Raw genomic sequence first — 15,157 nt, 5'->3', positions numbered from 1 at the left:
ATTTCAGTTGTATTCATCTCTGTATATTTTTATAAATATATATATATATACACACACACACACATATATAGGCAAATATATATATATATATATAATTTTTTTTCCTATCTCCTGTTGAAGTTCTCACTGAGTTTATCTACTTTTTCCTTAAGTCTTTTGAGTAGATTTATGGCCATTATTGTGAAATTTTTATCAGGCATATTGCTTATCTCCATTTCACTTAGCTCTTTCTTGTGATTTTTGTTTTGTACTTTCATTTGGGACATATTCCTCTCTCTCTTCATTTCACCTAACCCCCTATGTTTGTTTCTGTTTATTAGGTAGATAACTGTGTCTCCTGGTCTTGAAAATAATGGTGTGGTATAGAAGAGGTCCTGTGGTGCCCTTTAGTGCAAACCCTCTTGGTCACCAAGACCAGGTGTCCCAAACACCACTCCTGAGTAGGTTGTATGCTCCCTCCTGTTGTGGCCCAATTGCTATGGGAATGCAGGTGGTTTGGACTGGCCCTCAGCCCAGCTGTCTGCAATGATCTTCACTTGCTCTGGGCATACTGGGCAAGGTTTGATGACTGCTCTGTTGAGAGTCCTAGCTGCAACCTCCACAGACTTCTTGGTGGACAGGTTTGTAATTCACCCTGGCTGTCCACATTTAGCTGCTGGGACAACTGTGGTACACCAAAGGGCAGGGTTTTCTCTCAATGCAGCATTCTAGCAGGCTCAGCTACAGGAAATGCAGGCATACTGGTGTGGGGAGTTTTTCCCCTGCTCCTTAGGACAGGAGTCACTTTGGAATGGCACCATTCTGCCAGGGCTGACTGCCAGGTCTGATGGGGCAGGAGCTGCTTTTGAGTTGTGCCTTTCCAGGTGGGCTTGTTGTGTGGGGAGGATCTGCAGAGAAACATCAGCTAGGACATGGGGTGCTAGCATGTTAAATAGAGAGTGTTTGAACTGGTTCGTGAAAGAGTCCAAATATGTATGCTGGATAGCTGATATCTGGAGGGCAAGAAAAGTGGTGCCTGTCAGGTTCTGCCAATCCCTGCCCTCTGGCACACATCCTAAGATTTGTCAAATATCCTTCATGATGTATACCACAGGTGGTTTTCAATCTGTGGCTGCTATACTGTGTCTCAGGCCAAGTTTTTTTTAGTGTTCTGGCCCTTTAAGGGTAGGGACTAAGTTTCCTGTAATTCTTTAGGCTGTCCTAGATTTAAGCCCTGCTGATCTTCAAACCAGATCTTACAGGGATTCATCTTCCCAGTGTAGGTCCCCAGGGCAGATATGGAGGTGTGATCCCCTTGTGCCTCCATGCTTGTGATGTCCCTCCCATTCGAGATTAGTTGTGCTGTGGGGTTGGTTTTTGACCATGTCTCTGTTCCACACACACCCCACCCCTGCCCCCTGGTCCCTGTTGATGTGGCCTTTTCTTTTTTGACTAGTTGTGGCAGATCTGCTCTGCCAGTTTTCAGGTCATCTTAAGAGCTAGTTGTAATGGGTATAGTTATTGCTTCATTATGTTTATCAAACTAGGTGAGCTCAGGATCCTTCTACTCTGCCATTTTTCTTGGATTTCCTTGTATATCTTATTTACAAAGAATTTTGACTGATACTGGTGACAGAAAACTAATCTTGGCTGAACATAATCTTGACTGAATATGTCACTAAGACAGTCACCAAGCAAGGTCTCCTCCTGTGGCAAGTTGCAGATATTGTATATGCATGGGTCTCTGGAATATCGTGGTTTGGCCCTTTTTAAAAACTCATGGTTTCTCCAGTGAAGACTTGTGTAAGACCCATCTCCTTAAGGGTCCCCTAGCTCCATTTTAAAACCTCCCTTGCCATGAATTACCCAATTTCATTTCATCCTTTACATGTTGATAAGTTATAGTTTATCCAACCTCAACATGGAAAAAGTACAGGCTATTATAGGATTTGGGTGCTTTGGAGAACTTCTATTTTCCACTTAGAACAGTATCTTTAGATACTTAGAACAGTATCTACTCTCTGGCAAAGAAAGGGCACAGGTAGGATGGGGATCATAATAGCAAGCCAACTTTGAGAAGGCAAAAATACTTGAGAAACAGATTAAAGCTCTGGGCATCTCCCAAGCAGGGTCACCCACTGAGTTAGATGTATCTGTGACTCAAAAAAATACAGGTATGTGGCTGTGGCAGTGACTCAAAAAAATACAGGTACATGGCTGTGGCAGAGACAACAGAAGGAGAGAGTACCCTTAAAACTTTAGTCCTCATTGGAAGGGGGCAGAAGCCTGATCAATGCCATAGAGCAATAGCTCCTCGCCATGTGCAGTCCTTTAGTAGAGCTGCTCAGAAAGGAACAGCCGGTCATGGTAAGATCTTCACTTTGGATCAGTGTGTGGGTTGAGAATGTTTCATTCACTCACCTCTCCTGTGGCTCAAACCCCATTTCGACTAAATGGCAAGCAGAGGAACACCACGTTTGCCAGCTTACTGTCTTTAGAAATGCTGATGTCAGTAGACCTTGTAAATGCCCACACCCCTATCCTATGGTGGGCTTTTGTGACCTGTACAGAGGGAATAGGGGAAATTCCAATTCATGTCTCATAAGGGTCTACAGATGGGTCCAGTTGGGGCAACTTGCCTCTATGGACTACATTACTCATCTTCCCAATACTGATACCATCTGGAGGAAACAGGGGTGCAGTGGGCTGAATGTAGAACTGTTTGGCTAATGATCACTCATGAGCCCTATCCATTAACCCTTGGCTTTGATAGTTGGGCTATTCTAAGTGATGAACCCTATGGCTTGGACAATGAAATATACTAAGGGATGGATGTTCATGATTAAGCCTTTGTGGAGTCAGGATAGAGGGAAAGACATTTGGGCTTGCCTGTAAAAGCCTAAGGCAGTCTTCAGTGCCTTCCATGTCCTGGTTCATAAGGTACTCACAATTCTTGGCAGTCAGGAAACTGATGCCCTAGCCCAAGTATAAGCCCTAGCAACTAACCCTTCAGTAGACAGAGCAGACTCAGTATAGAATAAAAACGTTCACCATAGCAGCCTGGTGGGATGGCATATTGCCAAGGATGCCAGATTACCCTTGAAATACATGACTGGGTTTATGGACTAACACGATAAATGTGTTCTAAATGATCCTCAAGGCAGCTACCAAAAGAATCTGAGTCCATCCACCTCAGTTCCCAACTGGTGAGGGATCAATAGATTGATTATATTGACTCTCTTTCCTCTGGGCAAGGGTTATAAATATGTCCTGGTTTGTGTGGACACTGTATCTGGCCTAACCCAAGATTTCCCCTGTTGCCATGCAAACCAGGCTGCCATTATTAGGGGACTAGAGAAACTGAGTACCATGTACAGATACTCTCATCAAATAGATAGTGATCAGGGTCACATTTCAAAGGTCATGATATATAAGACTGGGCAGTCTTCCCTTACTATTGACATTTTGCCTCAGCACTTTTTGCCTTGTTTCCCAGATGGACTGGAGGATGGGGGGAGGGGTCAGGAAAAGTAGATGTAAAATAAACCTAAGGAATGAGGAAGGTCTTAAAGCCCCATTTGCTAGTTTCTTTTTATTTTATCACATAAAGAGAATATAGAATCTTTTTTTTTTTTAACAGTGGTTAAAGGAATCACTTGTTTAGACACTGTTTATTTCAATAAAATAAAGCTATTGCATCTTCCAATTTGCTGTATTAGGAGACCATATATCCACGCCATGGTACATAGAGTATATAATTTTATTGAGTAAGATTTTGGGCAGTCTGTAACAGAATCCTAAATCAAACTAGTTTACAACAATAAGGAAAATTTCAATCTATTTGAGAGTACAAAATCAGAGTGGACCCAAGACAAGGTATAATCAGTGTTTCAGGCCACTTTTCTCCACTATTCTCTTGGCTTTACCTTTTCCTATATGCTCAGGATGACTTTTCTAATGGCAGCCCACGTGACTATAGGCAACAGAAAACACTTAGCACATCCCACACTAGACAGGAAAAAACCTCTCCCCTACCCATCCAGTAGAATTTCTTCCAAGTTTAAATGAGCCTTGTTAGGTCTTATAGCCATATTGGACCACAGGAATGCCATGTGTTGATTGGCTTAACACATGCCATGTGTTGATTGGTTTCTTGAGCCAAATATTATCATGTAGGATGAGACTACAAAGGCCAGCTTTGAGTCTAGGCATTAATCAAGATTCAGCTCTGGAACTGGAAATTACTTCTGTGGATTCACTTGAACAATGTGGAGGAGGGATATGTTTCTAAAACAAAGGAGGGCTCTCTTAGGAGGAAAAGGAAAATAAATCCTGGGTAACCAATCAGTGTGTTCATTGTTTGAATACAAGGGCTAGACTGAGCCTGGGAAATGGTGATGGTTAAAAAAAAAAGAATACCTTAGATACTGTTAACTTGGTCTATCAGAAACCCATTCCTATCTAACCTAGATTACTACAAAGGGAAAACACTCTTTTTTTAAAAAATAAGGCCTCTCTGAAATGCCATTGTAAGCTCATGTATCTTGGCCCAAATCCAGTAACGAATCCATGGACTCAAAGGCCAATTTCAGATACTTTCTGCTTCTATAAATTGCATTCCCAATTAGCATATGAATGTTTCCATGGACATTATGATGTTGTATATTGTATGCTATAACTTCAGAACAGGATCTAGAAAACTAAGGGTCCTAGAATGGGAAAGGGACAGTCTTCTTGATAATGAGACCAGATGGAATTATAACTTAGGCATGGAAACTATAAAAAACCCCACTGTAAAAATAAGAGGATTTTGTGTTTTAAAGGGACATTCTTAAATCTCAATGAAATGAGACTACACATCATGTATGTTTTATTGTTACTTTCAAAAGGTTTTCAGATAGCCTTATGACATTAAAACTTAAAATAAGGCACAGTCGTTAAGTGTCTACCTTTGGCTCAGGTCGTGATCCCAGAGTCCTGGGATTGAGCCGCGTATTGGGTTCCCTGCTTGGCGGGAAGCCTGCTTCTCCCTCACCCACTCTTCCTGCTTATATCCTTCTCTCGCTCTATCAAATAAATAAGATATTTAAAAAAAAATTAAGGCAATTAAAAAACAGCTCTGAAGAGAAGGATGGAAGAAGGAAGGAAAACGGTAGAGGAAGTAAGAGAAGGCACTATGGGAAGAATAGTAGCCATTTCTCTTAACTTTCAGACTTTTAAAAATCTACTAAATTCTGGCAAAATTTCTTGGCTTCAAGCCTGCTGAATTGCTCTCAGCAGTGTCCTTTCTACTGTATAGCCAATGTACTGAGTTTTTCATGGTAACATTCTCAGGATGTGAAATTAATTCATTATAATGAATGTAGTATTTATCTTTTTTTTGAGAATACTGGTCATAGTTGTGAAATTCTCCTAACTTTAATTCTTTTCCTTGGTATATTTTCATTAAGTTGTGTGTTTCTGATTCATAGTCATGGCTTCCCCCCAATATTGGGTGATTCTTGGTTGCATACCCATCTTAGTATGGATATTTCCTCATTAACATGCTGTTTACCACACAACTTGCTTGAAGAAATGGCTCAGGATGTTGTGTTTTGGGAGATTCCTAACCCTGAGTGTGGGGACAGTGGGACAAACTTCTAGGCAGGCTGTGTCAGTACCTAATGATCTGGGCACAGAGGGTCCTTTTCCTTTCGTTGTTTAACGGAAGACTTTGCCCTGTGCCTCCAATTCCCATTACTCTCTACTTCTCTACTCCGGCCTAGGAGAAATTATCCTTTGTTCTCTATCTGACCCAAGGAGGGAGCGATTATATGCAGGAATCAAAATGCCTAGCTACTGTCTGTTGCCCCAGAAGCCCATGCAATGCAGGTTCAAAGTCTGCCTAATTTGGAGTACCCTTGCAGCCATTCTATTATCAATAAGACCTTCCATCATGTACTTGGAATAATGAATCCATTGTTTCAGCCAGATATTGTTTGTCTTTCATTTTCCAAGAATTTATCTTAATTGTTGGTTCACAGAATACACTATTTGTTATGTTCTTGTGAGATTATAAATTAAATAATTTCTACCATTTTTGGATTTTAAGACAAGAGGAGGGGGCTATTGCTGATATTCCACCATTTTGAAGTGAAAGTCTTTATTCTCAAAATGTTTTCAGGGATATGAAAAATAACAGTTTTAAGTAGTTGTGGAAATTTTGTTTTTCAGGCTTAATCATTCCTATGAGAATCAGACCATTATCCCTTTTTTTCTCCCCATTTCTACCATGACCATCTGTGATTGGCCAGGATAAGGCCTGAGGATATATAGGCTGGATGATCTACAGAAAACAGAGCTTGAAAGTGTGAACCGTGTGGCTATAATCTCTTTATGTGGTTAATAGACCTTTCATGTTGATGTGGTTCCCTCCTAGCCTAATGATATAACCTTGCCGCAGCTCATGGGTCTAGGCTCCTATGTCTTGGAGGTCTCATCATTGCACCTTGTGGACTGTCAAGACCATAAGCTTTGGAACTATGGAGACTCTAGAGAACCTTACAACAAGGCAATGAGATAGATGTTCTCTCTTTTCAGCATTTTAGGACACAGAGTCTCAGCAATGTTAAGTTCTTTGAACTCCTAGCACTAATTACAGAGTTGAATGCTGAACTTGCTGGTCCAAAGTCTGCTTTGCTAAGCCAAAAAGCCTTTCTTCAGTGCTGGACTTAGTAAAGCATACTAACGTTATGTTGGCTCCAGCCATTGTGATGTATGACACACTCCCATCTGGTGATATATTATTGGATGCCACATCAGTTCTGAATTTTCTATTGTGCCTTGAGCATATGGTAAAAATGTAAAAGGCATTCATTTGAAAAGCTTAGATTATGATTGTCAGTCTGTCAGCTTCAAGGTCGGTAATAATATTCTGCCAAGATGTATAAATTAACCTTTGTTCCAGAGAAAAGGAGGAGATCATAAACTGGTCACAGAATGCCACACATTTTTATTGATAAACATATTAGGTAAAAGCAAGGTTCAGGTCATGGACTGTCTATTACGTCAGTTAAAGTTGGGGCTAATGCTCAGTGTAGGAAGCCTTTTCCTGTCTTCTCAGTGGTCTCCTAGGAGTAGGTGTGTTCTCTGAGAATGTGTGTGTGCACTTGCCAATTTAGGTCTTGGTCTCATAGGTATATATGTTCCTTCAGGCCAAGTTTTCCACTCTGCACTATCTCCCTTTAGTATATTTCCTCCTATCGATGGTTTTAACAATAATTGAATTCAATTCAATCTATGTGAATTATAACAAGTAAAAGATTTTATAACACTGATTTTTAAATATTCTTAAATATGATTCTAAATTTTTAACTACATTATAATAGAGAATAGTGTGAAATGAGTAACCTGAATATTAAATCCCTCATTTTGAACATATTTTAAAAGATTTGTTTTATATTTAAGATAATGAATCATCCATATTACCATCGTTAATACTATCATACAGGAACATGATGATACTTAGTGACTATTAGAAATCTACTCAATGTAGGAAAAGCATTTTGAAGGAAAAAAAAAACACTGAGATTAAATAATTTATTACCATTGCTAAGATGAACACATATACTTGATACTCAATTTTATGCAGAACTTTAAAAAAATAGTTTTAATACAGTATCAAAATTTACACAAGTATTTTGTCAAAAGACCAGTGTTCCTTGTATTAGCTCCCTGCAGTGTCTACTGCAGGCACAAAACTTGTTTTAAATGTCTTCAGAGCGTAGGAATACAACAATTTAAGGATGAAAGCTTTTCTACAAGAGAAGGTATAAATATAGCAAGCAGTTTTCTTTTACAGAGTAATAATATAACATTTCAAAAGAAATATGAGCTTAACTGGTAGCCCAATTACAATAATTAGATAATTCTATAGTAAATTAATTCATAAATATTTTCGGAAAACAGAGGGCTGTTTTTTCATCACAGTAACATTTTAAGAAGTGTAACGAAATTCCTTCACCAATAACAATTAATACTGTAATGAGTCCATTTAAAAACAACAGCAACAATGAATATCTGCTATGAAGCCAATCTGAGTAATTTAGAAGAAATCTAAAAACTGGGAATTGTTGCATTCCTACTTTTATAATCGTAAACTACAATAAAAACTTAGCATTCTGTCACAGGCCTCTTGCACATTCATACAAGAAACTATCATTGCATCTGAAAAAACACAATACCTATCATAGCATTTCCAATACACACAGTCTAATATTATGTGTATATATATATAGATATATATACCAAAAATAAGAAACTAAGCAAAGCTAGCACACCTCGTTTTCAAACCTCAAGCAATCTGAACAAGAGCTTTTAGCCTCAATGAAGGACATGCGTCAGTTTCATAAAACTGTTAGCTGCTGTAGGCAAAGAAAGCTTTTTCATAAATGCGGTGCAGTATTTTAAAGTTTACATAAAGTTTATTAAATATAACAGCAGATCTAGAAACTAAATTGTAGAAATTGACATCTCACAGCTGGAAACACTTAGAAAAATTATGTTTGCTTGTTCTTTAATTGGAATTAATATTAACATCAATGGATACAGTGAATGAATATGGAAGTTGGTATATCCCCAAGATGTGTCTTCATGAATATAGCAAGATTAAAAGAAAAGCTATATTTATCCTGATCCCTTAAAATAAATGGTACTCTCTGATATGCACTCTACAAAGTCTTGCTACGCTTCTAGCTGGTAAAGAGAATTTATGTAGTATTTTTAGCACCTCAAAAGTCAAAACAAATATCCCAGAAACCTTATCTTACATCCAAATTCATTATGCATCAGGAATTCATAATTGTTGACTATAATAGAAGAAACAGGTGCCTGCCTCTCAAACTTGGAAAGCTGGAAGACACCTCTTCCTCAACACAGTGTGGTCGAAAAGTCCCACCGTTCTGTGCAATGAGTCAACTCCACCAAACTGGATTCTTCCAATCATGCAGGTTTCCCAGTGACAATCTTAGATCTGAGGAGTCAAAAACATTTTAGTTCTAATGAAAATACTGGTACCCAAATGGTAATTTTCAAAGCTGTCTGAAATTGACTTGAGATGAGCTGTTGTGGACATGGAAATGAGAGATGAAATACAGCGTCAGTAATACTAAAGGTTTTAGAGGGAAAATATGTGCAGTGTACAATCACTCCAGGTTATTCAATGAGTCCAGGTTTGTGGAAACCCACTTTTTTCTTCTTTTATCTCTCTCTGGCAGTGGTGATCTCTTGTTTGAAAGACTGCCTTTCACATCGGTCCTTTGTACTGGTTTCCAGACAAATGTTGCCTAATCCCAGGACAGGAACCTGCAGCATCTCCAAGTTTCCTCCACACAACCTTAAGAAAGGTAAAATTAAGTAAGTAAGTAAGTAAAAATAAGGGTCATAATTGCTCTTCCACAAAGAGAGTTGCGGTTTTTAAATGGGGATCTATGAAGGGGCAAAGAGAAATGTGAAGACGAGACAAAGTATCTCCATGAATGAGCTCAACCACAGTGAAATGTGATGGAAGTTTCTAAATCACAAGAGCTGCTCAGTAGAGGGAACTACTATGCTTTGTCCACAATGAGGGTCGAAATTAAAGAATGATGTGCCAACTTACTCTAGGTACATGGGTGGTCCTCAGCTCCAGCTGTACACTGTGCACTTGAAGCTTACACAGTAAGTCCCACTCTCAGATTGACTGCACTGGTAGAGGGGAGGCATGGTCATCTGTATTTTTAAAGCTCTTAATATAATTCTGGATAGCCATAACTAAGAACACATGAGCAAAATCACCCTGGTTTCTATATCCTACATCTTGAATCAGGGATATATAAAATGTTTACTCCACCAAGGAAAGGAAGTTTTTGTTCTTGAGCTATTTTAAGCCCTGAGTTACTAGCCTTAGGCCACTAGTAAATTTTCCTGGTTGTTCCTACAGAGTGGGGGGTGGCCCCCTTGGTCATAAATCTTAGCTACCAAGTAGTACACTCTCTCAGATTATCAAAGCAGAGAGCATACAAATGGAGAAATAATACTAAGAATAAATTCAAGAATCACCAAATAGATACAATTCTGTCAAAAATTGGGTCATTTTAGAAAGACAATAGCAAAAGGTGAGGTTAAGAAACCAAAGTAAAACCCCTGAATACAACGATGATATACCAATATGCTAATTGGAAAATGTACTCCCTTCCCCCAATTAATGGTCATAACCCTCCTTAGGGTGATTCACTATAACGTTTATTTTCAGATTGATTAATTCCCCCAAATTTATCTAGCTCTAACATGAACAGAAAACCAGTTGGTTCATTATTGAAAGACGGTTTGTTTGTTTTTTTATTTTCGCATTTATTTTAAATAGAGCAGACACTTTAGGGAAACCCAATACAAGTCACTGTTACACATAAGAATACAGCATTCTGTCTATCTTCATTTCTAAGCCAATTTTAGCAGACACAACTATGTGGTAGAAATAAGCTGTCCTATTTGAAGAGGAGTATATTGATGGTCCTTAAATAGTAGGAGATGAATGATCTAGCAACGGAGGGCTCCACCTGCCCATAAGAGTTAGGGAAAGTCTCATTTCTTAATAGACAGTGAAAAGGAGCAAACATTGAATTGGAGAGCCAAGGGATGCTACAGACTTGCTCTTTCTAGCCCTTCCATGGTACACACAAACACCGCTGACAGCAGTGCTTTAAACGTCTTGCTGTATCCTCTGCTGCTAAGCCAAAGACCTCCAGGACCATTGACACGAAATATTAGATGGTTACAACTCCAAAGTGCCACTGCTCCCCAAGTATTCAACTGTAGGATGCCATAGGCCTTAACCTTGATATTACCATGTGGTGGAAGGAGAGTCCAAGAAGGCAAAACTCTGAAATGAGCCAATGATACTAAGGAGGGCACAGAGTAGGGACTTGTTAACTAAAAGCAAGACTAGGTGGGTGTCTGAATCAAACAGACACTTCTTTAGCTCTTCTCAGGGAATTTGCAAGAGTCAGACTTACCTAAAAAATGAATATTCTGCACTGTAAGAAATTAATCTATTAAATCTATTTTTGTGATACAGTTTGGAAAGAGAATAAAAGTATCTCTTACTAATCAACATGATGCTAACAGTCACTTCTTTGTATAGATGTTGACAACTGATCTCCAGGAGGCACAGCAGAAACAGAGGTAAAACTTACTAAGTTCTAGTTGAGTCTTGAACCTGACCTTACATTATAAGAAAACTTTGTATTTCTGAGACATTATTATATAAAGCACATAGTTCCTTCACTAGGTTTAAGAACCTTAGCTAGGTTCTAAGAAATTACTTATCTGTTAAAATTGCTCACAATCTGTTTTTCTCTTTATTCTCCAGTATGCACTATGAGTGTTCGGGGGTCATATAATTTATAATGGTGACAAAAACATATTAACACCTCTTTCTCTTAGCTTTTAAAGAGTTTACAAATGTAAGAGCGCTAATCATCAGATTTGTGTTGGCTTGCGTTTTTTCATCAAACTTTGGGAATCAAAGACAAAAGTAGACAGGAACTGCTAAAGGCAAACAAGGAGGGCAAGCTTTTGGCTTCCTGAAAATATCTTCTACAGGGAAAACCACCACTGCCATTGCATACGGTCTTCTGAAGCACTTTTGGAAATACAGGCCAACAAAAGGATAAACACAAACTAATCGAAGACTCAGTCCGTTTCTTCTGTGACTAAGACATGCATTATCCAATGTCCGAAAGTCTTTTATCTAAAACAAAAAGGCAAGAAAACAAGCAATCCTGACACGTATTTTTTACAGAACTTCAGGAATTATGAAAAGTAGAGAGGGTCCCATCTGGAAGATGCATTGCCTTTCATTCTTGGGGAAAGAAAGTGCAAGTCCCCAGATTTACCCAACTTGGGAAAGTGGTGATTGCTGGTACTCAGAGGACATCTGGGTATAGTCCTGTCTTATTGTTCATTAGAGAACAATTCAAGAAAGCAACTTTATTTTGGGATTTTAGCTTCTTCAAACACAAAACACAACTGTGGGGATCATACCCAGAGCTCCTTCTCCAAACTGCCCAGGGGCTGGGGTGAAACCCTACCACCTGAATTACAAAGGATCCTGTTGTACTTCTCTTTGGAGAACCACCGGTGGAATGATCTCTGTGCTCATTTCTGGTTCTAGAATTCCTAATGTTTGAACTTTCTTATTCCATAGTCAAGAGATGAAAAGCAACAGGATTTTTTTTTTTTTTTTTAAGTGTGTGGCTTAACTATTTGACTTGATCTGAAGGACATACTCAAATTGAAAACTGTAAGGACAGGCTGAAAAGCTACAGAAGGTGTGAAGGGTGGTGCATTGGGGAAATTATGACTTCTAAAACTAATGACCTTATGAAAACAGATGCAGGAAAGAAAAACAGCTACAACACAAAGAAGCAGGAGAATAAAACTGTGGCCCCAGCACATATAAAATGCCCAGGGGACTTAAAACATTTACTGGATTCCAAGAATACCTCAAGGAAGTAGATACATGAGAATATCTGGTCCTAATAGCTTAAAGGTATTTCTAAGTAATTTTGATACCCTCATGGACAAAGAATGTGAGGACAAAAGTCCAATAGAGCCAGTTAAAATCAGTGCTTAATATAATCTGGGTGTTTTAGCTTTTTAACAAACTTTACCAATTATACTCTTGTGAATTCTTGGATTAAATGATATACTCATGCATATTACTCAAAATTTAGCAAGGGATTAATAATAAAATCCAAATCCCATTATTGATATGCATCAAAATAGCATGTCATTTTTTTTTACTGTGTTCTGCTCTGATTTCTATGTGTCTTATCTCTTATGTTCATATTTATTTCCTCTTAACCATTTTCTGAGCTTTTATCCAGCACTGAAAGGTAAAGATACTACTTTATGTGACATGAAGTGCCCATATCACATGATTTTTTTTCCAAATATGGTTATAAATAAGTTTGAAGAAGGCTGTGTTTTATCACAGGCCTTTATCACAAAACATTGATTTTTAGGTACCACTTGAAAGTATGAAACAGAAACCCATTTCTCAAAACTAGCACCACAATGTTAGACAATAAACAATTTAAAAATGTTCATAGATCATTCTGGAATCCAGAATTGGCTGATTGTTGCTTACCTCAATATTTTATGGCTATTAATAATACTGCAATAAAATATACTAAAGAACAAGGGGAATTGGTTTTATTTTTATATAAAAAAATAAAGGCATTGGGCCAGTATTTTGAAAAGTAGGTATCCATAAAGTGGTAACTAAGCTATGATGGGGCTTTCAACACAGAATACACAATAAAGCACATTAAACTTACATTGCACATTTCTCTGACTATAGCTTTTTCTGTCTCACTAAGGTCATTTTCATACTCTTTACCCTGTTGACGATCTATAGTTTCCTGAACATCCAAGACCTGGATTTGTTGAAAAAGAAAAGCAAATTTCACATGGAAAAAAACTTGTTAGTTATGAATTAAACCATCAAGGAGCTCCACTTTGTAAAACCTTTGGTTTTCTCCGTGTCTGCATATCAGAGTGGATTAATATATGGCAAATCTTTTAAAAGGGATCAATTCTACTTCATTTTCAAATGGCCATGAAAAGCAATTGTATCACTAATAGTCAATTCAATGTATCTAATTATTGTAGACATTAATGAATTTAGTTAATTGGGTCATTAAGATAATGTGACTATGTCCATCATTTGGAGAAATTCTTGCTCCACTGTAAAGGTGAGCAATATAATTAACGATCTGCCAAATAATCCAAATGATATGTAGACATGGCCTATAGAAAAGAGGACTAAAGGAGATGATACGGACAGGTGAAACCGGTCAGAACCCAGGAATATGTACGTAAGAACTCAAGTGAACATGAACGTTACTGGCATCACAGTTCTTGCCTGGACATGTTCCCAGGGCCTAGAAAAGGCCTATGAAAATGGTTCTTTGATAATATCAAAAAGGAAAAACTGACTCCTTTCAGTGAAAATACTTGAGCAACACTTTATCTTTCATTAGAGCAAAGAAAGAAAGTGTTGGCATGAGATGCTTTTAAGCAATTTTAGAGGCCTCTGATTCCACTTCTTTTACATTATCTCTAAATGGATTCTAAATATTTCTTCAAATAGGTTTGAAAGTTTTCAGGCCATACTTTCTATAGGTCAAAAGGGGAGAAAACTTTGGTTTTGAGTGTAATTTTTCTCTATATCCTTTTATAAGCCAAAGCACTAATAAAGCAAAAAGACCCAAGAAAACCAAGCCCCCAAAGTAACAGTTTTCCTAAAAGCTCCAAGAATCCGCACTGAATTGTGACATTGCTAAACTCCTTGGTTCTGTTGTTATCATGGTCAATGCTGATGGTCACACCTAAAGGTGTCGCCTGAGAACTAGCACCAGTGAACAGCTGAGCCAAAATAAATGACTTAAGCATGAAGTGGGACCTACACGTCCAGTTCATAGATAGTTTGCATGGATATTTACTGGAGTTCAGTCTTGCAATAACCTAATTCACAAACTATTCCTTTGTTAACTCAAAATGTCTAGCCATTATTACTCTGTAGGTGCTACTACTTTCAGGAAGGAGAGTCACCCTGCTACTCCAATTAGAATCTGTTCACATTCTTTATATAATCAGAGGAAATCCTGACTATGCTCAGTGAATATTCATAGAAAACTTAACTCCTGGAACAAGCTCATTTGCCTACAAATTCAATTTCTAATGCACCTCAGAGAAGTGTACTTCTCAGTTAATTTCTACTAAATGAAGTGAAGCTCCAATTAATAGCATGAATTTTAAAGCAAGATAAATGTGGTGTTATTACAAGTGGGCTAATTTCTCACACTGATTTATAACACTTTTCTCCCAAACCACAGCCACAGAGTTTGTTTTAGAGCCTAGAGATTTTGAGGGTTGGGGGGTAGGGGTGGGGGGGAAAATCTCTCAGAAGATGAGAAACTGAGCCATTGTTTTAATTCTTTCACAAGAGAGAAATTTTGTTATAAATCAGCTCTAGGATCTATGGGCTTTTGAAAACAAGACACATTGAGTGGCTACATTTCTTCTTTTAGGCTGTGATGTCCCTAAGATGCATTTCCCAGAGGCAGTATGCCCCATAGGCATATTTCTGTTTCTT

At 38.1% G+C, this 15,157-nt stretch overlaps 1 protein-coding gene across 6 annotated transcripts in view; it reads right to left on the bottom strand.

Moving 5' to 3' along the window:
- Positions 1-7,543: 7,543 nt before the first annotated feature.
- The window catches only part of CCDC85A (coiled-coil domain containing 85A), a 200,230-nt gene continuing 192,616 nt past the window's right edge, over positions 7,544-15,157 (bottom strand). For 4 of the 6 annotated variants that reach the window (XM_044263998.1, XM_044264000.1, XM_044264001.1 and 1 more), the window contains one exon: positions 7,544-9,352. In XM_044263998.1, the coding sequence (XP_044119933.1) occupies positions 9,263-9,352 (90 nt within the window). In that variant the 3' untranslated portion in view covers positions 7,544-9,262. Of the gene's footprint in view, positions 9,353-13,337; positions 13,437-15,157 lie in introns of all 6 variants that reach the window. The other 2 variants (XM_044263997.1, XM_044263999.1) reach the window with 1 other exon arrangement.

This window comes from Neovison vison, chromosome 8 (genome assembly GCF_020171115.1).
Source record: "Neovison vison isolate M4711 chromosome 8, ASM_NN_V1, whole genome shotgun sequence".
Lineage (NCBI taxonomy): Eukaryota > Metazoa > Chordata > Mammalia > Carnivora > Mustelidae > Neogale > Neogale vison.
Note: the sequence above shows the minus strand (reverse complement) of the source record. Positions and strands in the feature narration are given on the sequence as shown.